The sequence below is a fragment of the Balaenoptera physalus genome (assembly GCF_965194825.1).
Source record: "Balaenoptera physalus genome assembly, chromosome: 9".
NCBI classification, from domain to species: Eukaryota; Metazoa; Chordata; class Mammalia; order Artiodactyla; family Balaenopteridae; genus Balaenoptera; species Balaenoptera physalus.
Window position 1 is genome coordinate 32,963,831 of NC_138888.1, and position 27,216 is coordinate 32,991,046.

The 27,216-nt window shown below is 36.2% G+C and overlaps 1 protein-coding gene across 1 annotated transcript; it reads left to right on the forward strand.

Moving 5' to 3' along the window:
- Positions 1-809: 809 nt before the first annotated feature.
- On the forward strand, positions 810-24,180 carry TMEM244 (transmembrane protein 244; the record flags this gene model as incomplete). The annotated part of the gene is made up of 6 exons (XM_082474036.1): positions 810-1,051; positions 14,239-14,361; positions 16,231-16,304; positions 19,491-19,616; positions 21,246-21,290; positions 23,099-24,180. 6 exons carry the CDS (start codon positions 810-812, stop codon positions 23,191-23,193), a joined length of 705 nt encoding a protein of 234 aa, XP_082330162.1. The 3' UTR covers positions 23,194-24,180.
- Between the last annotated feature and the right edge of the window lie 3,036 nt (positions 24,181-27,216).

Below are 27,216 nucleotides of genomic sequence, written 5' to 3' on the forward strand. Positions count from 1 at the left end.
TTTTTATGAAACAAGAATTATATTGTCATCTAAACCTTATAAAGATAGCACAAAAAATAAACTATAGATCAGTCTCACTTATGAGTATGGAAGTAAAAATCTAAATAACATATGAGCAAATAGAATCCAAGAATTCATCATAAAAACTAAATAGCTTGACCAAGTGATATTATTCCAAAAATCTAAGAGGAAAATCATATGATCATCTTCACAGATGTTAAACTGACCTTTGACAAAAATTAACAACCATTCCTGATTATCAAAACATTGAACAAAATGTTGAATAGGAGCCGAACAATTTCTTCTTTAGTGTTAATATATGATTATAACTACACACACACACACACACACAAAATGCAGTCCTAAAGTCAGTATGTTACTTACTAGCGAAGACTAGAGGCATTCACATTAAGGCCAAAAACAAGGCATGCATACCCACTAACTCCACTACTATTTAAAAATATATTAGAGGGCTTCCCTGGTGGCGCAGTGGTTAGGAATCCGCCTGCCAATGCAGGGAACACGGGTTCGAGCCCCGGTCCGGGAAGCTCCCACATGCCGCGGCGCAGCTAGGCCCGTGAGCCACAACTACTGAGCCTGCGCGTCTGGAGCCTGTGCTCCGCAACAAGAGAGGCCGCGATAGTGAGAGGCCCGCGCACCGCGATGAAGAGTGGCCCCCGCTTGCCACAACTAGAGAAAGCCCTCGCACAGAAACGAAGACCCAGCACAGCCAAAAATAAATAAATATATAAATAAATTTATAAAAAAAATATATATATATATTAGAGGTGGCTGGTGTGTGTGTGTGTATGGCGGGGGCGGGGAATCAGTGCACCGCGTCGGTGGACACCCGAGCCCTGGGTCGGGCTGCTTCCCAGGAGGCTCTTAGGCGTCCAGCAAGGAAGGAGGAGGAAGAGAATAGGACCAACCTCTGCGCCTTTGTAAGAGCCGCGACTCCGCCTGGCTGCGTGCTCTTCCGGCTCCGCACCGACCCTCCTTCCTCCAGGTGCCTGAAGGCGGCGCCCGGGGCCTTGCGTGCCTTTTACACGCGGTAAACAGAGGCTCGGAGCGCAGGTCAGCCGAGGTCACGCCCCGACCAGGGCCAAACGAATGGGGAGTCCACTAAGCTTGAAGGCCCCGCCCCGGTCCCGCCCAGTTCACAGGGTGGGCGGGCTGTGAGCTGGAAGCTGGTGAGTGGGTGGGCTTCGGGCTGCCAGCCACTGGGACCCTCGCCCTACTAGCCTCTGGGCCCGGATGTAGAGGATGCTGTCGTCCTAGGACTTTTCGCCTTCCGCTCTCTCTGCCGTAGAGTTTGGGGTACCGAGAGGTGAGTCATTCTTGGCCCATGGTCCTCCTTAATCGAGACCAGGGATTGTGTGGAGCGCTTCTAATTTATGGAACCCTACAGTAGGATGAGGTAAGGAGGGGTTTCCAGGCCCAAGAACTAGCATGTGCCTATGCTTGGGTGTGACACTGAACTGGGAAAGTTCTTGAAACCGCAAGTCTAACTGTGTCTCTTGGGACCAGAGAGCAGGTGGGCGGGCATCAGCTGTGGAATGGCACCTGAGGAGCTGGGCCTTACTGAAGGGGGTGGGAGCCATAGAAAGTTTATTACTGAGGAGGGAGGTGGCCCAACTCAGGTCTTTACAGGCTCTCTCTGGCTGCACAGAGGAAAACAGACTGTGGGAGTGAGAGCTAATTGTTTCCCTACTGTGCACTCAGCCATTTTTTCCTCTAACAAAATTCAGTGATGCATATTTTATTATTTTTACTTTTTTCTGGATTTAATTTGCTATATATTTTGTTAAGAATTTTTTCACCTGTATTAATTAGGACTATAATCCTGTAATTACTATTTTTTGTATTCATTAAAATTTTATATCAGTAAATAAATAACAGTGTAGTAGAGGCACTAGTCAATGCAATCAGACTCAAATAAACAATAGAGCCAGGAGAATTGGAATAGAAGTGAAACTATCTCTATTTACAGATGATATTGCAGTATATTTGGAAAAATACAAGACTGAAAACACTAATATAATTTTTAGAAATTCAGTAAAAGTAACAGAATATTAAACTAAAAACAAACATCATAAGCCTTTTTATACACAAACAATAGCTGATTAGGTGATGTAACAGAAGATAAAGCTTCAGTTTACATTAGTAGCAAAAAGAGAACTCATTTAAGAATAACTTAATAGAAAATGTGTAAAATCTATGTGAGGAAAAATTAAAATACTTTTGAAAAATATAAAAGAATTTGCATAAATTTGGGGATTTTTCTTGTTTTTGGATAACATGAGTAAACATTATAAAACTATCATTTATTCCCACCTTATTCATAAATCTAGCATGATCGTAATAAGAAAAACAAAAGATTACTTTATGTAGCTATTCAAGTAGATTTTTGAAGTTTATATGGAAAAATAAACATTAAAATAGCCATGAGAACCCTAAAAAATGAACAATGAGGGATGACTTTATTAAAACATACTATAAGCTTCTGTAATTAAAACTGTGATATTGATCCTTGAATAGATAGAAAGACAGAAAGTAATGGGAAAGAGTAGAAAGCTCACAGGTAGATGAAAAATCACATGGAAATATAGTAATGAAAAAGTCAGTATCTCATTGGAATGTCAGATTGTGAGGGAAAGAAAACAAGTACAAAGAAAATGATAGGGATACATAAAATGAACACTGGAGATATAGGTGCTCAAAGTGGTCAAATTTGGGACAATTTTAGCATCAACAAAAATCATGGTATTAATGCATTTTAACATACTGAAAATATAAAAAAGAACATGTTACCAAAAATAGGTGAATAATAAATACATAAGTTCAAGGGTAAGAAGGGAAATTATAGACGAGTGTGCACTAATATGTAGAGGAAAAAATAAAATGAGAAAATCACCATTTTACAACACCAGTGTAAATAATTGATTCAGACAAGGTCTATCAATGGATGTGAAAAACTAATGGGTAAAAAGTTTTGAAGAAGCAGGGCATTCACATAGTCTCAAGTGCGGCCTTACAGATTACTTATCAACTGCAAAAGATTAACTGTACAATTAAAATAGGGAGATCTGGCAGACATCACCTTTACCAAGTGGTCAAATTGACCACCACTAATAATGAGACAAAGTGATATTATGTATCTCCTCATGAGACACTTGGGAAATACACAATGTTACCTGTGTAGAATTCTTCCCCAGAGACTCTAATCATGAGGAAATTATCAGACAAATTCAGAATATGACACTAAAGAGCTATGGCAACCAAATGTAACATGTGAAAATTTAATTGATTCTAGGTTCTTCAGATTTTGAGGACAATTGGAGAAGGTTCAATGTGGACTCTATATGAATCATATTTTGTATCCATGTAAAATTTCCTGTGTATGATAATAGTTTTGTGGCTATATAGGAAATGTCCTTGCTCATCTGAGAGTTTGGGAAAAAAATACTTAAATTCTTTGAAAATTTTATTTTTAGTTTTTACCATTGAGAAATAAATGTTTCAATTTCACTTTACCCTTGCATATTAGACCTAGTCATCTTTTTTACAAAGGCTGTAGTTAAGTTTTGAGCCATTTAAAGGGGAAAATATGAATATTAATATAAAAAAAGATTTATTTTGAAAATATATTTTTGTGTCAAACACAAAATACCTTGGTATAATATAGTTTGAGATCTGTGTACATAGATGAATGTTGCGCTACACCCCAGTATCTATTGTTTAGCATCTGAAATATCCCTATCAGGAATCTGCACTTGAAGAGGTTATCAGGCAGTTCAAAAATTACTATTAAAACCTATCCCAAAGACTTTGTTAATGAACATAAGAACAAGTTATTTTTTTCCACTGGTGAAATGAGTGTTGTCAAAATATGCAAAATTGAGCAGGCCTTGCTATCCTTACCTGAACAAGGTAATGGAATCTGGGAAGCTCAGTAACCTAAATACCATCAGAGAAGCACCAAGATCTAGAGCTCCATGTTCTTGCATTGTACCCCTACTTCCTGCAGGAATCTGTCAACTGATCTGGCCAGGGTAGGTATTCTGGCTTCAAGATGTCACTGTGACTGCCTCAGAGTAAACCCGACAAACCCAAGGTGTTTGTCAAAGAGACAGAGAGTGGAACTTCCCCAAGTTTTCAAAACAGGTTGCATAAATATTTTTTGTTTGTTTGCTAATGAATGCCAGTATATTTGGCAGTTTTAAGAAGGACTTGCTATTATTGTAACATACAGAAATCTGGTTTTTTTCTTTCACTGGAAATTTATGAAATACAGAAAAGGGAGAAGGGAATACCCATGATTTCCACATCTAAAGACAAACACCATTAAGACATTCACGTTTCCTATCAGATTTATAGTTTTTAGATACTGAAATGAGGATATGGGAGAGGGGCCTAAAGCCTCCACTGACTTCCAATCACTGTAAGCTACAGATGTTGACCAAAGGAGTTGATAGCAATTTATTGTTGAATAGCAGTTTAACCTAGATTTGTTTGAATCATGAATTATGGGGGGTTTTTTGTTTTTTTGTTTTTTTGCTTCATGTTATTGTTTTCCAAATTTTCCACAGTGACTCTTAGGTTGACAGTCAGATTTGTTTATATTTTTATATTTTTACCAAATACTTTGGGGACTGAATTAATGAATGTATATTATTTAAATAATCGCTAGAATTTAGAAAATCAAAGAGGCAGCTGGGGCCTCTTTAGTATTTTAGAACTTTTTGAACTTGAGAAGCTAGGAGAGAAATTGCGAAGGCCTGAATTGACTGAAAACTGCTAACCAGTACATGAAAACAAGAGAATTTACTTCATCTTCCCCTACCCCCAGAACTACCTCAATCTTGATAACCAACACTATCATATAGTGTTTAAAAAGTCTATATCTAACCTTGTTTTCCAGATGTTTGTCTTACTAATAGTTTAACAGCAGCAAATACATGAGAGGCCTGCTGGTTACCCTGCCGATTGCTGGGAAGTATTCTAGGTACTGTCCCCATTTGTGGGGTACCTTTTACATAGGTTGCCATGCTTCGTATGACGTGAACTCTATAATTGGACACGCCTGTTTGCTTTAGAGAAGTTCATTTGACTCAAAGACAGCCCCATCCACAGCCCAGCCAACTACCCACTATCCGTCAGCACCTGCTGATAACGCTCAATCCAACCAGGGTGCCATATATCAGATAGTGATTGGTTTATCTAGTCAGACTCTCTCTCTCTCTCTTTTTTTTTTTTTGTATTTCCATGAGAGGGAGTTGATTAGTTGAGAGAAGAGTTAAAAGGAAAAACACAGAGAGAAACAGAGACCAGAAGAGTTTAGTCCTAAGCATGTATTGGGTCTCCAGTGCCACTGTGTGCTTATCTTCTGAGTTGCTATAGGTCCTGAATGGTGGCAAAGTATAGTTGAGCAGCTACTAAAAGTTTTCTCAATTGATTCTGAAATTTTTTCAATTATCACCATTAAGAGGGCATGCTCTTTCTGTTCCCTACAGCTAGAGAAAGAGCCTAATGAACATATAGAAATTTGATATATAATTTAAAATACTAGTCCTACAAATAATATTTATATAGTTTGCAGCATCTGCCATAGTTGTTGGTATGATGAGCAGGTAGATGCTTTCTTTAGTTCTCCAGTGGGGATGGGGATGATCTCTCCCCTACAGAATTTTAAATGCACTTAAATGACGCCTGTATAGTTAGAGTTAGAATTATCCTTCAAGATTAGGAATTCTTAATCTGGGATCCACAGTGGGCTTCTGAGGTTCCTAACAACACTGAATTTGCACACATTTTTTGTGTATATGTGAGCATATCTATTTTTCTGCATAGTCCATAGTTTACATTAGCTCTTCAACAAGGTAATGAGTGCAAAAGGGTTAAAAACACCACCGCCTAATTTTACAGATAAAAATATCACTCTGAGTAATTTGCCACAATCTAGCAATCTGTAACTGCTAGAGACTAGGTTTCTTTCATTCTTTCATTAAACATTTATAAAATACAGTAAAAAAAGAAGAAATGCTTTGACCATGTAAAGACAAACACCATTCAGACTTTTTATTTCTTACCAGAAATATATATTTGGGTTCAGAATCACAGTATGTGTTTTGAAAATACGTATTGATATGTTGCTTTCTAATAGACTTGCACTAAATTCCACTCACATCAGCAGTCTAGAACAGTGAAGATTTTATTCACCAGAACAAGTTATTCTTTTTCAAAAAAGAAAACTACTTTGGCTGACTTGGTGGGAGCTCAGTATCGTCTCATTGTTTTAGTGTGCATTTCTTTATTGTTAGTGAAGTAAAAGCTTTTATTTTTTTATTTCCATTGGAAATTTGTCTCTCGCCCATCTTGTCCATTTACCGCAGGAACCCAGTTTTCTTAGCTGTCCATCCAATTCCCATTAAGAAATCCTGCCTCAGGAGGAAACTACAGGAGAAAGCTAGGTTTCTATTTATCACCTGGACGCGTTTCTATGTCCTCAGTAGATCTTTGCATTGGGATCATCTGAGAGATTTGTTAAAATGCAAACACCTGGGTCCTATCCACTATCTACAGAATCCGAATATATAAGGTATGGGGTATGAGGAATTTGTACTTTTCACATGCAAACACTTTGTATTTCTTAAGAACAATAAAATTTGAGGACCACTTAAAGGACAGGTAGGCTGATATTAAATATGAAGAGTGTGGACCATTATGATTCTTACAGTCTATATCTTTATGAAACCTAGGTCATCTCTCTTCTGTGAGGTAGTTTTGCCCTTATGATCATAACCATGAAGTTTAATTTCTGCCTCAGAGTTAATAAACTTGGTATAAAATCGCAACTCTACGAGTGACCAGCTTTGTGAATATCCTTAATTTCTCTGAACCTCTCTTTATCTATAAAGAGGTGATTATAATCCTACCTCATGTGTTTATTTTGAAGGGTGAGCTAATCTATACAGTACAAGTATACTTTAAAGGGTCATATAAATGTTGGATATATTTGCTTGTTCTAGTTGTCTACTGTATGATAATTTTGTCTGCCTCGCTTCCTTTGTAATGCCAGAATGTCTGAAACAGCTTTGGGCACAATATCAACACTTGATAATTATCTGCTGATTGATTACTATCTCGTTGTACTCAAAGATTGCTTTTATACGAGGTGGTGTTCTTTGCGGTCTGGGCTCTGACTAATAATAATGGATACTCCTTAAACAACTCGTGTGCAGACTGAAAGTCAGCCATGCTTCTATTAACCCTAAGACCGTAATGAGTCATTCAATTCATTTCATTGAGTACCTACTATGTGCCAGGAACCATGGCAAACACTAAAAATACATTAGTGAGCATAATGGACACATGCCTTCCCTCCCAATCCCTCCTAGATGAAATGGGGTATCGTAGAGCAATTAGGTATCGTATCTTTTAGCAATTCCTTGAAGAAATTCCATAAAACAGCATGTGGAAGACATCCCATCAGAGTGTTATCAAATGGACAATAAGAGAAATTTAAGAGACAAATGGAGAGAAGAGTGAAAGGTAGCTATCAATCGGAAGGATGGAATGAGTAGGTTTTCCTTTTTGAATTATTCCCAGTCAAACCAGTATAGGATCTGGCAAGACAGTTGAGTGAGTTCTGCAGTTAGAGCACTCAGGCTCCACTAAAGTTCTGAGTCCTCAGGGAGCCACCTGCACATACTCATACTCTGCCTGGTCCCAGTCTAGTCCTTACAAAGACACTGGTCCTGGTCTGGGAGGATTCTGAAACCTCAAATGAATACGACTTTTCCTCTGATAAATCTCCAGTTACAATCAATTGCTACCCATATTCACACTAATGAGGGCTATGTTAGGGCCAAAAGAGTGTTAGAGACCACCCGACAAAGAATAATAAACCAGAGAAAGCTTTTTGGAGGAAGTGAGGTCTCAGCTGAGGCCTGACAAGATGAGTGGGAGTTAGCTTTCCAAAGAGAGGAGGAGTTAATTTTAGACAAGGGGATATCATTGGACTTCCCTAGGAACAGAAAGTATCGGTACTTAAGTATGGCTAGAGTGCCAAAGAGGAGGTGAACACACAGGAAACAGCAGTACCTAAGAGTGACCTTCACAAAGGTACAAGACAATATTGAGAAATGTGTGTGTGTGTATGTGTGTGTGTGTGTGTGTGTTTGAAACTGAAGAATTAGGTTTGCTGTAGCAGAAATGCAACCAAAAGGAAGATACAACGTTTAGCTAAATGCCTCCTCATTGCCTTGGAGAATCCAACAGAACGACATGCCCTCCAGTCCCTGGGACTTTGCTGAGTCTGTGCAACTGCCCAGTGACCCTCTTCCCCACGTCTCAATGGTCCAGAGTACATACTCATAAACCCCCTGAAACCGTGGTGTCCTTGACCCCAGAGGGGCACACAAGGCAAAGTGCCAGCATTTTTTTTCTTACCATAAATTATGGATAAGACTTCCTATTGGGCAGTGTTGTTGTGAGGATTAGAGGAAATGAGGTTTGCAAAGCCGCTAGCTCAGCTCCTGGCACATATAGGTATTAAACAAGGGTGACCCCCTACACCATCTCCTAGGGAATAGGGATGTTCCTCAATTTTTTAATTAATAAAATCATATTTTAAAAGTCTGTATGGATGTTCACTGGTTAAATAAATTTATTGAGAACTTTTTACAAAATTATTATGAACAAATAAGTGTATTCATGCAAATGTAAAAATAGAATGAATTCCATTTATCCATCACCTAGCTTCACAATTATCAACCAAATTCAGTCTCGTTACATCTACATCCCCACCTATTCTCCCATCTTTTACTTTGAGGCTAACTCGGAAATCATATTATTTCATCTGCAAGTATTTCTGTATATACCTCTAAAAATAAGGACTCAAAAAATAATCACAATACCATGATAACACCTTAAAATATTAACAAGAATTCTTTAACATTATCAAATATCCCGTCAACTTCAAATAGCCAAAAGTCACATAAATATATTTTTAATAGTTTGATTCAGGATCCAAATATATACTTTAAAAGAATAAATAAAAATTTTGGCACTAGCTATATATTGAGACTGCTACAAATTCTGGTTCTTATATATTGGATTTTCCTAAAGTGCACTAATAATATTTGTATCAGAATGAAGTTATGTATTCAGTCATTTGGGCAGCACTATTAAGTGCCTTTCCTTTGGTAATTCAATACCACTTTTTTCCCTAACCCACCTCTGGCACTAAATAATGGTATGACCTTGGGCCATTCATTCAACCTATCCAAGTCTCAGTTTCCATAATTTTAAAAAGAAAGTGTTGAACTAGAATTGATTATTCAACATGCTTTTATTTCAAGCCTACCATGTGGAAGGCAGGACACCCCAGGGTGAAGAGAGTTCTGATATCCAGAAAATCTGGACTGGAGCCCTGACACATACAGGCTACATGAGCTGGGATAAATTTAACCTCTCTTTGCCTCAGTTTCTAAATCTGTGAAATACAGATGATAGTCACCCAAATCCATAATGGTGGGGTAGGGGGAGGGGTGGATAAAATGAGAAAATATGGGTACAGTGCTTGGCACATAATAATCCCACAATAAATAGTAAGTGTAGTTAGACCCTCAAGTGTTTGGGGCAGGGTTGAGGGGATAAGGCTGGAAGGAAAGGCAATGGTTAGAGCCACATTGTTTAATACAGTACCAACTGGCTACACATCGCTATGGAGCACTTGAAAAGTGACTAGTTCAAGTTGAGATGTGTTGTAAGTAAAATCCACTCCGGGATTCTAAGACGTACTGTGAACAAACAAATATCTCAATAATAACTTTTAATATTTAAAATATGTTGAAATTATATGTTGGATATATCGGGTTAAATAAAATGTTATTGAGATTAGTTCCATCCGTTTTTTTTTACTTTTATGAAAGTGGCTAATAGAAAATTTTAAATGACATACATGTGGCTTGCATTATAAATATCTATTTATTTATGGAATATGTATGATTTATTTATAGAAATCTGTTGGACAGAATGGGGCTAGATCGACTTCCCCTCTCCCTTAACCTCCACAACTTGTTGATTCTGTTTCCTCACTAGCTCGCACATTTGTCTTCTTCTCCATCTCCACCACTGGCTTAGAGTATTACAAACCCATTTACTTTGTTTTATGTTTTGCATTTTTAATCGAGATATAATTGGCATACAACACTGTGTTAGTTTAAGGGGCACAACAAGTTGATTTGATATATTTATATACTGCAATATGATTACCACCAGAGCATTAGCTAACACCTCTATCATGTCACAAAGTTATCATTTCTTTCAGTGCTTAATGGCCCCTCTCCAGTCTATACTGCTCCTTCTTTAATCTTTCACAGTCTCCCCTTGGCCTTCAGAGACATTGGAAGTTCCTCATCACAGCGTAAAATTCCCTTCATGAGCTGACCCCAACTCTTTAAACTCTCTCACTACCCTCCCCACCGCCACCTCTTTGCAGGTACTTCTCCTGCCTCAAGCAAAACCCTTCACCCTCATCCCAGCATAATTGTGAAGAGTTAGAGAGCAGGCTTTGAATCCCAGTTCTGCAATTTACTGACAAACTTTGAAAAAGTAACTAGACCTCTCTGAGCCTCATGATTCTTCTCTCTAAAAAAATAATAATAATAATAGACTTGAACTAAATGAATAGATTTGCCTTCCAGAATTTTTATGAGGATTACATGAGAATGCATAGATGGTGCCAGGCACATAGCAAGCCCTCAATGAAACATTACTGCTGAACATTTTCTCCTGGAGAAGTATTCCTTGCCACCCCGGCTCCACACATACTAGTCTCTCCCTGGGGTTTCCACAGTACTCTGTACACTCCTCACCCCCAACTTTTCCCTCAGTGCTGTAGCTGTTCACCGTTCTTGCCTCTAGATCAGCGGTCCTCAAAGCTTCATCTTAGACGCAGCAGCGCTAGCATCCCCTGGGAAGTTGTTAGACATGCAAATTCCTGGAGCCCACCCCAGAACTACCGACTCAGAAACTCTGGGGCTAGGGCCCAGAAATCTGTTTTAACAGGCCCTCAAGGTGAGTCTGATATTTATACATTTGAAAACCACTGCTACACTGGGTGTGTATGCCTAGGACCACATCCAATTCATCTTACATTGCCACTCAGTCCAGTGACTATTTGTCAAATGAAAAAATGGATGAATGAATCTTGATGACAGGCTGGAGCCATCGAAGGATAGCCAGCAGGGGAATGTCATGGTCTGATTGCCTTTTAGAAAGTTACTCTTGTAGGCTGTGCAGAGTACAGATTATAGGCAGAAGTAACCAGAGGCAATTGAATTTGCATATAGGAAAATCATGATTTGAAAATCTAGATTTATTATTCAGGCAGAAAAAATAATTATTTACAAAAAGAGTGCCTTGTTTTTTCAAAATATTCCTTTAAAAACAGTTTTAAAATGCATTATTATATCATTCTATTTATATGTAGTGTTTTATAAATTTGTTGGGAAAAGTAGGTATATCTATATGTTAAATTTGTCAATAAATACGTTCTCCCACAAATTATGATTTCATTAAAAAAAATAGTTCCAAATATCTTACACATATTTAGTATTTGTGGGTTTTCAAAGTATGTAGCACAATCCTCTGCTTGGATTATGAAAGCAAAATTCTATAGCAAGTGAGTATATTTTAAAATTAAAATGTTATTTAAATTTCAGTATTAACATAGAAATAAGAATAGTTTCATGTTTGTTTGACCATATATTAGTATAGAGATTATGTATTATTTATCTCATTTTGCATGGAAATGCAGTAAGCAATCATCTAGAAATATTTCAACTAGAGGCTATTAATGCCCAAATTAAAAGAAAAACAAATTGATATTAATGTACAGAATAAAGAGTAAAGCAAACCAAAGACGTGTGACCCTCCAGAAAATTATAAGGCTGCAAAAGCCCCAGGGTTGCTCCCTGTCATAATACCATATTCCTTCAGCAGATTCTCATCTCAATAATTGGGCAGGAATTCATCCAACTTAAATAAGGGCACAGTATCTGGACTTTCAACTCAGGTAAAGCTTTCATATTTTCTCTTGACCTCTAAATCATCTTCTCTACAAGTGAGGGCTTTTTGTTATTTCCATTTTGATTCCTCTGCCTGGAGGACACTGTTAGTTGCCCACCCCACAACAGACCCCTCTCTTCTTTCTTCTTCTTTGCTAAAAGAACTAATTTTTATTGTATTAAGGCAGTAGGTGCCTATCTCTGAGAGCAAAGTTCCCATGTTCGAAGCCTATCGTGGTAAACTGCTTTTCCCTCTGCCTGTGGTAGTTCAGGAAGTGAGCACATGACGAAGTGGAGGTCACTGAGACATCATGGAACATTTGATGGGGGCTTCTAGGAAAGATTTTTTATCCTCTAATGAAAGACAGCTGTGGGAAGAAGGTCTCCTTTACACTCATTCTTTTACTTCTTCCCTTAAAAAGCATTGTGTCAGCTATCATGAAACCACAAGGCTATACAGGTCTTAAAAAATAAATGAGTTATTGTTTAAGGGTACACATTTACAGCTAATAGTAAATAAGTCCTAGAGATCTAAAGCGCAGGATAGTGAACATAGAATCATATTATATTATAATTGTCATACTTGAAAAGAGACCAGATATTAATTATTCCAACTACACACACAGAACTGATAATTATCTAACATGGTAGAGGTGCTAATTATCACGACAATGGCAATCACATTACAGTATGTAAATGTATCAAATCAACACGTATACACCTTAAATGTGCACATGGTTAAATGTCAAATATATTTCAAGAAAAATAATAGTAAATTTTAAAAGGAAAGAATGAGAATAAGAGGAGACTAAGGATCATGAGGGAGGAAGGAATAGGGACAAGGAGTGGGAAATACTAAAGAGCAAAGGGAGGATGAGAATGATGGACAGAGAGAGAAGGGACTTGCTGAGCAAAGGGGAGTCTACAGGCAAAGGGTAGGAGGGGCTAAGAATGACGTGGGGATGGGGAGAGTGGGAGTGGGATTCTGAAGGTCTCAGAACCCTGGAGTCTGGGTTTCTTACGGCCCTCTTAGGCCTAAGAGACAACCCATTTTTAGATAGTTGGAAGAAGTGAGTTCTTGGTAAATCTGTAAATTTAGTCCATTCAGCCAGTCGGTTGTGGTGTACTCTGTGCTAACTTTCTTCTCTTCTGGGCTTTAGTGGAGGGCTCCTTCTGTACCCCGACCAATTAAAAGACTTGGTAAAGTTGGTGAATTGGTTATTCAGAGAAAATAATCGTAAAGTGTTGACTAAACAAGATGACTTTTTAAAAGATTCAAAAGGAAAAAGAGTAAACTGAAAAATTCTGATGTGAAATGCCAACATATTTATTATATTCACAAGACTGTATTTTAAAAGAGTAATAGTGAGGTCCAGCACATTTTCAATTGCTCATTGACTTTTAAAATGTTTATTCACATGAACTGCCTATTTATATACTTTGTCACTTTTTTCATTGGTTTGTCTGTCCTTTTTATATTCGTGTGTGTTTATATATGGTATTGAATAGATATCAATCCTTTGCCTGTGATGTATGTTGCAGATATTTTCCCCTGTTCTGTTTCTTGGCATTTAGGCCTTAAATTCATTTGAGGTTTATTTTGGTGTCTCATGCAAGACTGGAATCTAATGGGATTTTTCTCTCTGGAAGTTAGACAATATTCACAACACTATTTGTTGAATAATTCCTCTGTTCCCCATTCATCTGCGATGTCTCCTTCTTAAGTCTCATATGTGGTAAGATCCATTTCAGGACCATCTATTGTGTTTTAGCCAATTGCTCTGTAAATTCTTGCACAGGAGTTTAACTGTTGCTGTGTAATTTTATGTTTATACTTTTCAAAATTTCTTAGCCGTTCTCATATTTTTACTATCATGGCAGCTGAGATTTAGAATCATTTGGTCAAGTAAAAATATAAGTATTGGCACTTAGGAACTTTGTTGTGGTAGATGGAGAGCAGGTGGTGTGGATTTACGTACTGCATTAATCCTTGCTACAAATATGTACTATGCCAGCCTCTCCCGTCAGCAACACTTTCATTGTGTACTTTGAAGTCCTTCCCACCCCATGGGTCTCCAAGCAAAACAAGCCTAGCCAACGCTATCTAGCAGTCATTCATCGTCTTTTGTTTGTCAGACTCATTACCAACAACCGTGTGAAAAAGCCCAGGCTCTTGGAGCTCACCCCTGTGTTCTCTTCAGGTTGTTTTGCAGAAACTTCTCATATGTGTCATCCTCTTCTACACTGTGTACTACGTGGCTCTGGGCATGTACTGCGTGATGCTCAAGTAAGTAGCACATCGCCTTCAAGCAATTCAGAAGTTCAGATCCAATATGAAAGGAGTTCATGCTGAATACTCAACATGTCTTTATAGAATAAATGATGCAAATTTTTTTAATGGTGTATTTTCTTAATTTTTTTTTAAAGTAAAAATAAGCAAATGTGTCACCTTTGAAAATGGTAAGAGTAACAATCATGAAATGGAGTGAATAGAACCAGGCAGGATCGTTCCTCTTAACCTCTGGAGGATGATCACAGAAAGAAAGTGAAGCTATTACTCCCTGGGCTGATGTTGAATCAGAGCACGTTTGAACCAGAAGGGAATTTAGAGATAATCTACATCCAATTTAAATATTTTCTGATATATATTGGAAATAGCTTTGGACTGAGAGTCAAGAGATCTGCATTCCGGCCCAGGTTCTTACTAATTTCCTGGATTATCATGACTAAGCCAGAGAGCTTCTCTTACTTCAGTTATCTTCATTTGTCAAATGGAGGTTAATAATCCAAAAGAGGGTTATCATGAGGACAAAGTAATACATGTATTTTTAAAGATATTTTTATGTAAGTGTGAGGCATGTTTACAGGTAATTTTTCTTGTCTTGCTATGGTTGAATTTTATCTTTACAAATTTAGCTTGCCAATATGTTGATTTCCTTGAAATACATTATGTATAGCTACAAAGAGTTTCCTAGAAGTCGATTGTTTATACAATTGAATTTTATTGTGTAAGCAGGGAATTGGGGCCTTTCCATTTCAATGTTCAAATCAGGGCCCAGAAATGATGATACTGACTTTCGCAATGGGAATAATGTTAAGAAGCTTGCTTGCAGGCAAACCCACTGAGGAGGAGTCCGGTTTTCACCCACAGTTTCAGCTATTGCCTGGGACTGGAGATGGCGAAGACAGTACCCGGAGCAGGGAGGGGCTGAGAATATTCAGGGTTCTCTGAACATGGGATTTCAAGGGTTTGTAGTTAATGGGAATCAGAGGTGAGGAATTTGAAGTAATCGGACCTTAAAGCTCCAGGAGGCAGCTGACTGACCAGCTGCACGCAACTACAAACTCGGGCAAGGTAGGAGATGTGTAGTTTACAGATTCAGATTTAATTTGCATTTTCCTCCATTCTGAAATCGTTTTATTTATTTTTTTATTGAAGTATATAAAGTTGATTCACAATGTTGTGTTAGCTTCTTGTGTACAGCAAAGTGATCCAGATATATATATTTTTTTCAAATACTTTTCCAATATAGGTTATTACAAGATATTGAATATAGTTCCCTGTGCTATACAGTAGGCCCTTGTTGTTTATTTTATATATAGTGTGTGTATCTGCTAATCCCAAGCTCCTAATCTATCCCTCCCCTACACTTTCCCCTTTGGCAACTATAAATTTGTTTTCTATGTCTCTGTAGACTCAGATTTTAGAACAGGAAGGGATCTCAGAGATTAATTGCTTCAAGTTATAGATAAGAAACTGAAGCCCAGAGAGGTTAAGCAACCTTCCCAAGTTCATAGTTAACAGCACGGTCAGGATTAGAACCCGGGTCCTGTTGCTTCCCAGTCTATGCCCTCATCACAGTATCAGTTTTTTCTCCCACATTTGATAGAAGGTCCCTCCAAGACTACAGCTGAGACCTCAAATACAATGAAGTCCACTTGGAGAACAAAGCAGACTTAATTGGACAAAGAAGACAATGTGGATAAAGAGGTTATTTGGCTGCCATTCAGGTCGGCCAGTTTTCAAATGTGCCACAAAGTGATTAAAGCTGATGACTTACCCTTGTGTGGGAAGACTCGACGTGCAAAACCTTGACGTGCAAAGTTATGAACTGCCTCCTCCAGAGTAAACTATGTTCATTTGTAACATCTTCAGGGTGTATGAGTTGGATGTCCTGGCACCATCTGATTTCAAAACAAATCCCTCATGGTTCAACACAAATTATAAAGGTAATTGGTTTTAGTTTTCCATCTTTGTTAGTTAGTGAACTAAATGCCTCCAAAAATCAAAATAGTTTTTGTTTTATAAAAATTTTAAAAATATCAGGCCTTCTTCTCAGCCATCTGTATCCTATATCTGACTCCAAAAATGTGGAAACGTGCCATCAAAATTTTTTAAGTGACTATTCCTAAAAGATGGAATAGGATGAAATAGGTGGATAGTTTTACTATATGAATTTTTATTTGGTGATATTATGGGGAAATTTTTGGTGCATTAAATATTTTTCAAAGGAAAGGAGGAAGAATGGCTTAATATACTGACGTAGAAAGATATTTGTGAGATATGAAATGGAAAATGAAGACTACAAGACAGTTCGTATAGTATAATTATTCATTTTTGTAGAGTAGAGTAAAATACATCATGTCAGTGGTAAGAAATCTGGAGAATTATGCAACAAACTGTTATCTCCCAGCTGGAATGACAGAGGACTTTCATTTTCTGCTTTGTACATTTCTGCTTAGTTTGATTTTTTTTCTTTCCCCAAAATAGTATAAAACTTGTTGCAAAGGAAAAATGATCAGAAAGAATATACTAGGAAAAAATTAATCTCTTTTAAATTTACCATTTTTTGTTGAAGAAATAATTATTCTTAACATTCCGTTAAATTTCTTCCCACCTTTTTAAAAATGAATTGTGGATTCTTCAAACCGTGCAATTCTTTAGAAAACCACTGGGCATCATTTTTTGGAACAAGAATGCAAATATACAAAAATTGCCTGAAGCCAAATGTGACTTGGATAGGAAACTTGCTCAGCTAAAACTACTGAATTTAAATAAAAAGCTTCAGAATAGCCTCCTCAAATGGGTAACCCTGTTTTGTGCCATTATTGACTCAATTTGGGATAGACGAAGAGCATGTTAGGACAAGAAACTTTCATTCTAATGAGATACAAGAGTTCTAACATTCTATCTTAAATTCCTCTTCATGCATTTCCCTATTGAAGATTGAATTAACTTTTTTCTTTCAAGCCTATTCACAAATGATAAAGAAATAGTCACAGGAAAGAGTTAAGTATGGGTTGTGTGTGTGTTTGGGGTAGGGGGACAGATTTAAAATCCAACTGTTATTATTTAACTCTTGCCTTTGAGTCAGTCAATGAAAGATAGGACAATGACACAGGCTTACTGGAGAAAGCTGTGTTTTGACATAGCAGAGATTAGTGAAGATCCTCAGGATGCCTGGCGCAGTTTATGTCGTTCTTTCCTCTCTCAAAACAACTAACATTTGTACAAAGATATCAATAAACTCTTAGCCTATTAGATCTTTAGTTTGGGGCTTGAAGAGATAAGTGCTATAACTCTTCAAAGTTATTACTTTGAGAATCCAGACTTGTTTAATCTTGGAGATAAAATGTAAGAGTAATCTCAGAGCCTTGGGCATGTATTGAGGGTCAGCGCTCTTGTCTGTTTCAACAATTTTGTTACCCAGGAGATCAGGCTTAGCAAGGACACTGGAAAGTATGAGTCCAGTTAAGACATTTGACTAGTAATATCTTTCCCGTGCATCACAGAGAATAGATTAAAAACTGTTTTCATCTTAAAATAAAATCCTCTCAACAATTTTTTGAGGTAGATGAGATAGTACTCCATTTCCCAATTTATAGAGGAAGAATCAGACTAACCCAAAGGTTAAAATCCTGCTCAAGGTCATATCACTCTTAAGCTATAAGGTGAGACTAGAACACTGGTATCCTGACTTCAAATTTTATACTACGTCCTTTAAATCATGCTGTCTCTCATATCATAGACAAAGCATAATGCTTCTCTATCAATATATGCAAATACAGCTTGTTCAAGACTTGTTCGCTATCTCTAAGCAGCTGCAAGTTAACCTATACAATCTGTAAATACTGGTAAAAGAGGCATCTCTATTTCCCTATAATAACATGGAAGTTCTGTGAACCACTGGCGGAAGCAGGAGTGGAAATGTGAGGGGAAGAGCTGGTGTCGATATGATACCACCATATAATTCCTTCCACAGCCTTGATTTTAGAGGGTGGACATACTGAAATTGTATTTCCATACGGTAGAAAAGGAGCTAGTATGAGTTCTCCATTCAACTTTTGAAACCTGTTGAGTTGAATTAAATAGAATTGAAGAGGAATAAGTGTGAGGTCTTTTATAAGGCTGGCACCTGAGGCTTGCTTACTTGCTTCATGTCTTGCTCACCCACTAGGCAATTGCTGGCATGCCATTCATAAATTACTTATGCACAATAAAACATAATGTGACTTTTACTTTTTGCGTTGAAAAATATGGAGTTTGCCTGCCTAGATTGATCAATTCCTAAATTATACGAACATACCAATCATTTGCTGTGTTTTAAAAGGAAAGAAAGGTAATTTTTATGGAAAGTGATATCATTATAAAGGGACCTTGGTGGTATATCACATATATTTGTCATTTTAAAGTTTGATGGATCTCATCTTTGGAACCACCATAGTCTTAAAGATCCATATCAAAGTACATGACTCTTCACATGTTCAAGGCTCTTAGAGATCTGTGGTACTGACCTGTAAATAACTAACTCTTTATACATGTTCAGGGACAGCACTCTGAAACAACTGGTGGATTTAGAAGGGTACCTCCATTCTCATGAGTCATTTATGAGACGTTCTTTCATCCATGGTTATCCGTTATGTTTCCCAGATGACTATCTGAACATACCACTTTATTACAAAGGCACAAAGGAACTCATTTCCAAGTTAGGCAATAGCTGGTACCAAAGAAACGTTATTGTTCAATAAGCTCTTAACATTTTTTTCTGAAAACCCAGAGCTGAATTTTTCATTAGTTTTTAATATATCTTCAAATGAGATTTGCAATCTAGTTACAGATCAGCGTGCATTGATTACATTGTAACTTTTCTTTATTGTATTTTACCTTCTAAAATGCTAAGCATAAAAAATATAAAACAAATTATATAGTTATTTTTCTATAAGTTCAAAAATTATTTAGAGATGGAATATTTTAAAAGTTCTTATTCAAATATGAGGAATGTTAAGAGATGGAACATTAAAATTTTCTTACGAAAATATTTTTGCAGAATAGGTTGTAGTGGTTCTGTTATTAATTGTTTTCAGAATTATTAGTTGCTCTAATCCCAAATAATTCTATTGTTCCTTTTATTGCACTTCTTTTGGTCTCATCAGAGGTCACCTACTTTGTTTGCGGATTGCTTTTTGTTCTGGTGGTAAAAGAATGGGTTAGGGAGTATGGTATTTCAGTAACTATTCTTCATGTTGCCATCACTTCAACTGGTGAGCAAAATAAAATAAAGGAAACAAAATATTCAATCTGGATGTTATACCTAAATCGATTCATAAGAGTAGAACTTTGTTGCATGCATGTACTCAATCTGGATGTTGTACCTAAATCGATTCATAAGAGTAGAACTTTGTTGTATGCATAGTGTCCTCTGATGGCTAAGTAATAAAAACGAAAGATGAAAGTTCTTCACCTACTCCCCTCACTCCTTCTCCCCCACCAAGTTCTTCTACCATTTCCTCAGAGAGGTTTTAATTAGCTACATCTTCCAATTCAAAAGGGTACTGAAATGTAGCAGTTTACTATTCTCCTTTCTCATTCAACTCATCATCAGTTGTACAGGGTTTGCCTCTGTTAGAATACTTTCCCTCCAAATCCTTTCTTGAGGCAGAAATTGGCCAAAGACTGGGAACTGGGACCTGAGGAAACGTGTATTTACAGGCTTGCAAACTTCCCAACAACTATTTTAACAAGAATATAAGGTTCTAAGACTAAAGCGTTTTTGTTTCTACTTGTGATCTTTGGAGTCAGAATAAAATGGATTCAAATTGCAGTCCTAACTTTTTATCAGGTGTGTAGTCTAAGGCAAGGCACAGCATCCCTTCCATTAGTTACCTCCTCTACAAACTGAGACATACCTAGTGAAGTTTCAGTGACAGAAAGTGTCTGACACGGTGTCTAGCCTGTAATAATTACTGACTAACAGGTAGTTTCATCCATTCCTTCATCCATTTATTCAAAATTTACCCTTCTATTGTAACTTTTTCTCTCTTACTGAATTCCATTATTAAAAAAAAAATACTAGTCAAACTATAGGTAGTAATCAAGCACAAGTTATAATTCAAAGTTATTATTTATTAACTACTTAAATATCACGCATATTTTCAGTGCCTTGATCTACTGATGGGTATAATCAGTCTCCAACTTAAGAACACACAGTTTTCAAATGAATTGCCACGTCTCAACATCAATGCTATTAGAAAATGCTGGTGTATCAATCTCCTGGCATCAATTTCCTCAGACGCAAACACTCCTAGTAACTTGGAGAACGACTTAACCCCATCTCAAATTCTCTATTTTACTTTGGGGCTTCAGTATTCCTGGAAGACAGCCATGGGATATTTGCAAAAAGGTTTGGGAGCCTACTGTGGCTCAGTCTTCAAGGTCAAGATAGGCAGTAGGTTTTCTGGATCCAGAAAAGTTACAAGTTGATTGTCTAACACCTGGCACATGGGAAATGCTTAACAAATATTGCTCAATAGATCTGATATCAGAGTGAAGTCGCTGAGAACTCCGAAGAGAGCCAGGCACTGAGGATTCAGGGCGGTGTTAGGATTATTCCTGCTGCATATTACTTCAAGTCGACTTTGTGAGCTGGTCTGAGAACCTGACAATTCTTGACCTCATTCCTAGGAGAGGAGTTTCAAATACCTGACTTAACAAATGACCTTTCTAGACAATGACTTAGGTACAACTTTGGAGCTACTTGATTTCATGAATATGGGTAAGATTTCTCTTTGTTATGGAGATATGATTTGACCAAACATAAGTATTTCTTCATGAGTAAAACAGTAATATATGTTTCGAAAGTGAACAAGACCTTTTTTTTTTTGCTATTGCAGTTATGTTGGCATTCCCTTTGACATCACATTGGTGGGCTGCTTTAGGTGTATATATATATATATATATATATGTATATGATATCCATATGTGTTATATATGTATATATGATACTTATTTAATATAAATATATATTTATATATAAACTGGGGGCATAAAAAGATTTTTATGTGGGTCAGATAATTGGGCCAGAAGACTACTCAAAGGTTTTATCATTCTAAAATTATAGGGAATAAAACACTGGATATATATTTGTGACATATTCTTTTGGTTCTCTTTCTACATGAATAGTATTACTGTCTTTATAGTAGTACAAGAAGAAGGGAGACTATTTTATTTCATTAATTCTTTTCTGTCCACCAGTTGAATAACTGAATTCATCAATCACATATGTAGTAAGAAAATTAAGCAAGTGAAAGTAGGCTTTTCTAAAGCTTTTTCTTTAGATTAAGCCAGACACTGACCACAAAATATTTTTAGATTTCCTCTTTTCAGTAAACTTGGCAGTAGTTTTTATCTAATTATTGTCATGCTTAGTGATGAGAAATGGAAATGCAGCACTTTACCACATTGTTTTCCTAAAGTCGAGTTATCTGTTTTTAGTACCAGTATTATTTATATTACTAGCCTCCTTCACTCAAGTTTAATTCTCCACTTACCTTGCATATCCATAATTCTCCAATATTGTTTAGTGCATACAGAAAACACTTGTGAAAGCAGATGTTTTATTTTTCATAAGCCTTCTTCCCAAGATGTTGATTTTTAATAAATCAGAAAAATGGTACTAAAGAAATGCTTTATGAGCCCAAGTGGAAATCATCTTTTCTCTATGAAAAACAAGAACTTCTCTCTTTTGGGTTTTATTTACAATACCACAAAATTTATTGAGGCCTAGCCAACTAAGTCACATATCAAATGCAACCCTGATGACAAGGCGAGTTAACTTTGGCATAATGAAATCGCTAATAGAATTTGCTAAAATAGTTGGGTAACAATTTCAGTTTCAATAATCAAGTTTGGATTCCTCAGGGGACAGTTGCCAAATGATATCTGAGGTAGCCGCCTTTGATTTTTCTTTTGAGTTAACAATTTAAAAATAAGAGAATAGTGGCTAAACATCTTGGAAATTCTATCTTGTGGTCTCACATTGGATGTGCGTCTTTGTGTGAGGAAGTTCTGTGGTCCTGTCAGGTCTGATTCACTAAGGGCTCTTACCTCAGGGACTTTTATCTTTCATGGGAGTTATGCAGTTACTACCATGCAAGGAGCAACCGATTTATGGAAGCCCTGTTAAGGCCTGACTAATATTTTAAAACAAACAAGAATCATTGGGCCAATGAAATCAGAGCTAAAGGCATTTTTATAAAACCAAATAGCTCAGGTAGGTGGAATTCTTGTTTTCAAAATCTTTTCGATACTCAAAAATATTTTCCACATTAGCAAGCATGTTTTCCTTTTATAATTAGAGGGGGGAAATACCTTTTAAAGAATATTTTAAAATAGCAACAACACAAACAAATGGCAGGTCTCAGGAGCTAAAAGAATTGAAAATTGTAAATTCCTTGGCATGTGCTTTGACTCCTTGCCTTTGAATTTCTGAGTTTTAAGAGCTCCTTACTATTAATTTGAGAGAACCATGCACCTATTCCCGAAGGAAGTTTTGAATTTCAATAATTTACCAGCTCAGAATATATACCTACTCTCTTTTAGCTGAATCTATAAACTCCTCTATTTCAAATGCTATGTCAGTTTCAGGAACATTATTTTAGTCATGACGATTGTTCTTATTCATAATCTCACCAATGAATTATTCATTATTAGTAGTTAACCAAAACTTCCCTTTCATTACTTGCAGGGTTTGGCTTAATTTCAATGATATGTGGAGGCCAGACTTTAGCATACTGTTTGTTCAAAGATAATCTTATCTATGCAGATCTGGATGATTTTTAACAGAACAGCTGATTCTGTCTATGTTATTACATACATTGTATCCAAGCTAAATTGTATTTTTTGTTCATACCTATATTCAAGGTTGAATTTATTCTGGATACTTTTTAACTCTAAAAAGAAACAAGAGGAATTAATGGAGAGCAGAAGAATCCTAGTAAAGAATTCATGAGCAAAGTCATAAAATACAGTGTATCCCAAAGTGTGTTCCATAGAACCCTAGTTCTAAACAATGTTGGTAGTGCCATGTAAAGAAACTAGAAGTTACATGTCTAAGTATTTTAGTAAAACAGACTTATTTATTTAGGACTTCTTAGAATCTTTAACATACTATTGTGCACGTGTCACCTCTGAGCAGTAGTATACCTTGTGCGCTGTTTCTCAAAACATATTTGACCAGAGACACACTTTAGAAAATGGATGTATCGTGTGGAAACTATAACATAGAAAAGGGCAGATTCAAAACTACTGCAAATCCCTGTAACCAGAATTAGATTTTATTATTGTCCCAGAGTATTTGTTAGAGCATTTCTTATGAAATTATTGCCTTTTAAAAAATATTAGTGTCTCTGTCTTTCCTTATATTATGGTGTTTTGACATAGTATTTCTCAAAATTTAATGTGCACTCGAATCACCTGGGGATTTTGTTACAATGTGGATTTTGGTTTAGAAGGGCTGGAGTGGAGCCTGAAATGATGTATTTCTAACAATTCCTGGGAAATGCCTGTGCTGCTGGTCCACGGACCACACTTTAAGTAGCAAGGTCTAAGTGGTTGGAGTGATATATTTTTTAAGGTTGTATAGCTCTGTACTGCCAGTCCTATGTTTTTTATATCATGGTTATTCAATAAATGCCTGTTGAACGGTGTTAAAACTGAGGTGAGTTAAATTTATATAACTGTCTTAAGTATTTCCCACTTTTTAGTATAGTTAAAATATCTCCAGATATAAAAGAAATGCACAGCATGGTTACAACTAAAATATAAGTATAGGAAAAACGACAGGAAAGTGCAACTCTCCCCTCCCCTCCCACCCTACCCACAACACACACACGCTCCCACACAAATATTTTGGGAAACGGTTAGAAACTATCTCTAGAATTTTTTCCAAAATGAATCTTTTTATCCTAAAAGTCTATTTCTCCATAAAGACATGCATTCAACCACTAAGAAATGTTATGCTAATTGTATGTATTCCAGGTAACCTTCCAAAAACTACTTTGTGTTGATCAGTTACTGGTTAGATAATTTAAGCTTCTTGTGCACATGTAAGTATGAAAATAATGGTGCTTGCTTCTGTCTCACCTTTACTTATTCACACAAACTTTTGTTTTCCATCCATTATTCCCATTCTTCCTGTTAATTTCCTTCAAAATGTTTGGTTATAGAAGTATCAAAATCTGTAACTCATTTAAATCAGCCAAGGGACCGTAAATTTCAATTACCAGTAATGATTTTTTTCGTCTTTAAAGGAAGGCAGGATAGGGTAGCTAGGAAATGGTCAGCATTATGATATTTGATTCCCCGATTAAAACCCCATCGACAAGCACAAAGAAAGAGTGTCTTGTTAGTGATACAAAAAACTGAATCTTGCTCTGTGAAAAATGCAAGTATCGAATAAACCATAAATACACTGATGAAAAAGACTGCCCCATATTAACTCACACTTGGAAGAAATTTACAAAAACATTAAAACTGTCTCAGTAAATTTGATAATTAAAAATGATTTGGTTGATTAAGCACTTTTTAATATAATGAGAATTAAGTTACACTAGTAAATTAGAATAAGAATGTCTCCAGATTCAGAGGACCTTAATATCTCGTCATTCTGTAGTGTAGCTTAATTAGCATGTTTATTTCTAGGATTAGGAATCCGTCTGCTCAGGTAATTACTATTATGTTAATCTTTCTCTCTTTTTTTTCTCCTGATCACAAGAATAATCTGTGGTTTTCTTCTTTTACTCATTAAAATGATTCTCATTATCTATTTGACAACACCACTTAACACACAAAAATTAAAAATACAATTAGGATGCATATTTTAGTTAAAAATACTATGCATCTGACATATCAACTAAATATTCACTTTAGTTTTTATTGCTTTATACTATAAATAAATTTCTCAAAGGTCAAGAGTCATGCTCATTTACTTCTCCAGTGTTCCACATAGAATCATAAGTTGGTAGAATCCTATCTTATATTTTGATGCATATTTTTCAGGCAAGACTGATACTATTTTCATATTTTCAATACAATGTTTTCTTATAACATTTTCATAAATATGATCTAAAGTTATTATACCATGGTGATATCTTATAAATTAATTCACATATTTTAAAATAATGTTTTACTTTAAAGAATTATTTCTTAAATGAATGAAACTATCTTTACTTTTGCTGACAGTGATCCCAAAATATATATGAGGACTAGTTTCACATCTGCAGTCTAAAGATTAAACTCCTATCTAAAATTTTATGGGTTTTGTTCAACTGATTTACCTTAGTAGCTGAACTGATAAATTCAAAAGCTGTTCGGTATCACTGTAAAGCTGCAGAGATTATCCTATAGAAGTGAGAACACATATACTGTATGATAGAGAATTTTATAACAAACATCGTAAGGTAAAATAAGGGCACTTCCTAAAGTTGTTGCTTCATAAACTTTATATAACTGAATTGCCAGGTAAATAAATCTATAACAAAAGCATCCATAGATGCTTTTTGTAAAAATTATCAGAAAAGAGAGGAAATACAGTTTGGTTCATATGAAGATAATGTATTCTTCTATAGATTTCTACTGCAGAAAAAGGTCTCATAAAAGATGTAACATTTGGGAATATTCCACATTTTTAATAGAGGACAATACAGTTATAACTTTTCCAAGTACTATGCCTTAACTTATGTTAGCTCTTTCGTTTCGATTTTCCTTTATTCTATTTAAATGTTCCTGATAGTTTAGTAAAACTATCTCTAACCAAATCTTCTTTAAAATCAGAGATAATTACCATCTGACATTCTTCTTGGTGAAGAATATTCACCCTTCCCCATATGCTTAATACTTCAAACAGGAAGAAAATATTATTCCAATAACTATCTTAAATGACAACTGCACAAAATATCGGTTTATTAATCTAGCCAGTATTTTCAAAGCTGGTATCGTATTTGGTTGACTATCACAATAATATGTTTAAACATGTTGTTAATGGCTGTATATATCTCTATAATATAAATGCATTACAACTTATTTAACCATTTCCTTTTATTGATGCTTAAGTTTTGTATAATTTTTTCTCACATTAAGTAGGTAGACATTAGATAGCTCTTCAAATTCTCAGATAAAATGGATCACTAGAAGTGAAATTATTAGGCCATATGGTATCAATATCTTTTAATTATTTAAAAATATTTCCAAATTGCTGTCTACAATGTTTGACCCAAAGTATTCACCCAACAAAAGTATGAGAGTACCCATTTTACCATACCCTCCAACACTAAGAACTATCATTTTTACACTATTAATATGCATCTATTAAAATGATAATTTTATAGCGCATATCAACTCCTAGGCACTAGAAATGTTCAAGTGTAACACAGGTAAAGCATCATACCTAGTAGTTGTTTCATCTCTAACTAGCTGTTGTTGGGTAGATGTTGTTGGGTAGGGCATTAAAGGGTAAGGGATTTAAGCTATTTGAAAGCAGGGATATGGTTTTGTTCAATGCTATATAACCAGCTCCTAGAACAGTGTCTGGGTTGTATCAGACATATCAGATGCACAATTAAATGAGGAGGAAAAGCAAATACATTTTTTTTTTCTTGCTTCAAAGCAGTTGGCTACACTCCTTCAAATTAGTTGCACATTGGAAGACTCCCCTGGCACACCTGGAAAGGGATTGATTGTTGTACTGATCCAACCAACGTCTTTAGTATCATAAGGAAAAGAGGAAGCATAGATTGCCCCTGGAGAAAGAGGATACCCAGTAACAAGGGAGTAAAATGTTAAGCTGAATATACTTGGACACACTGT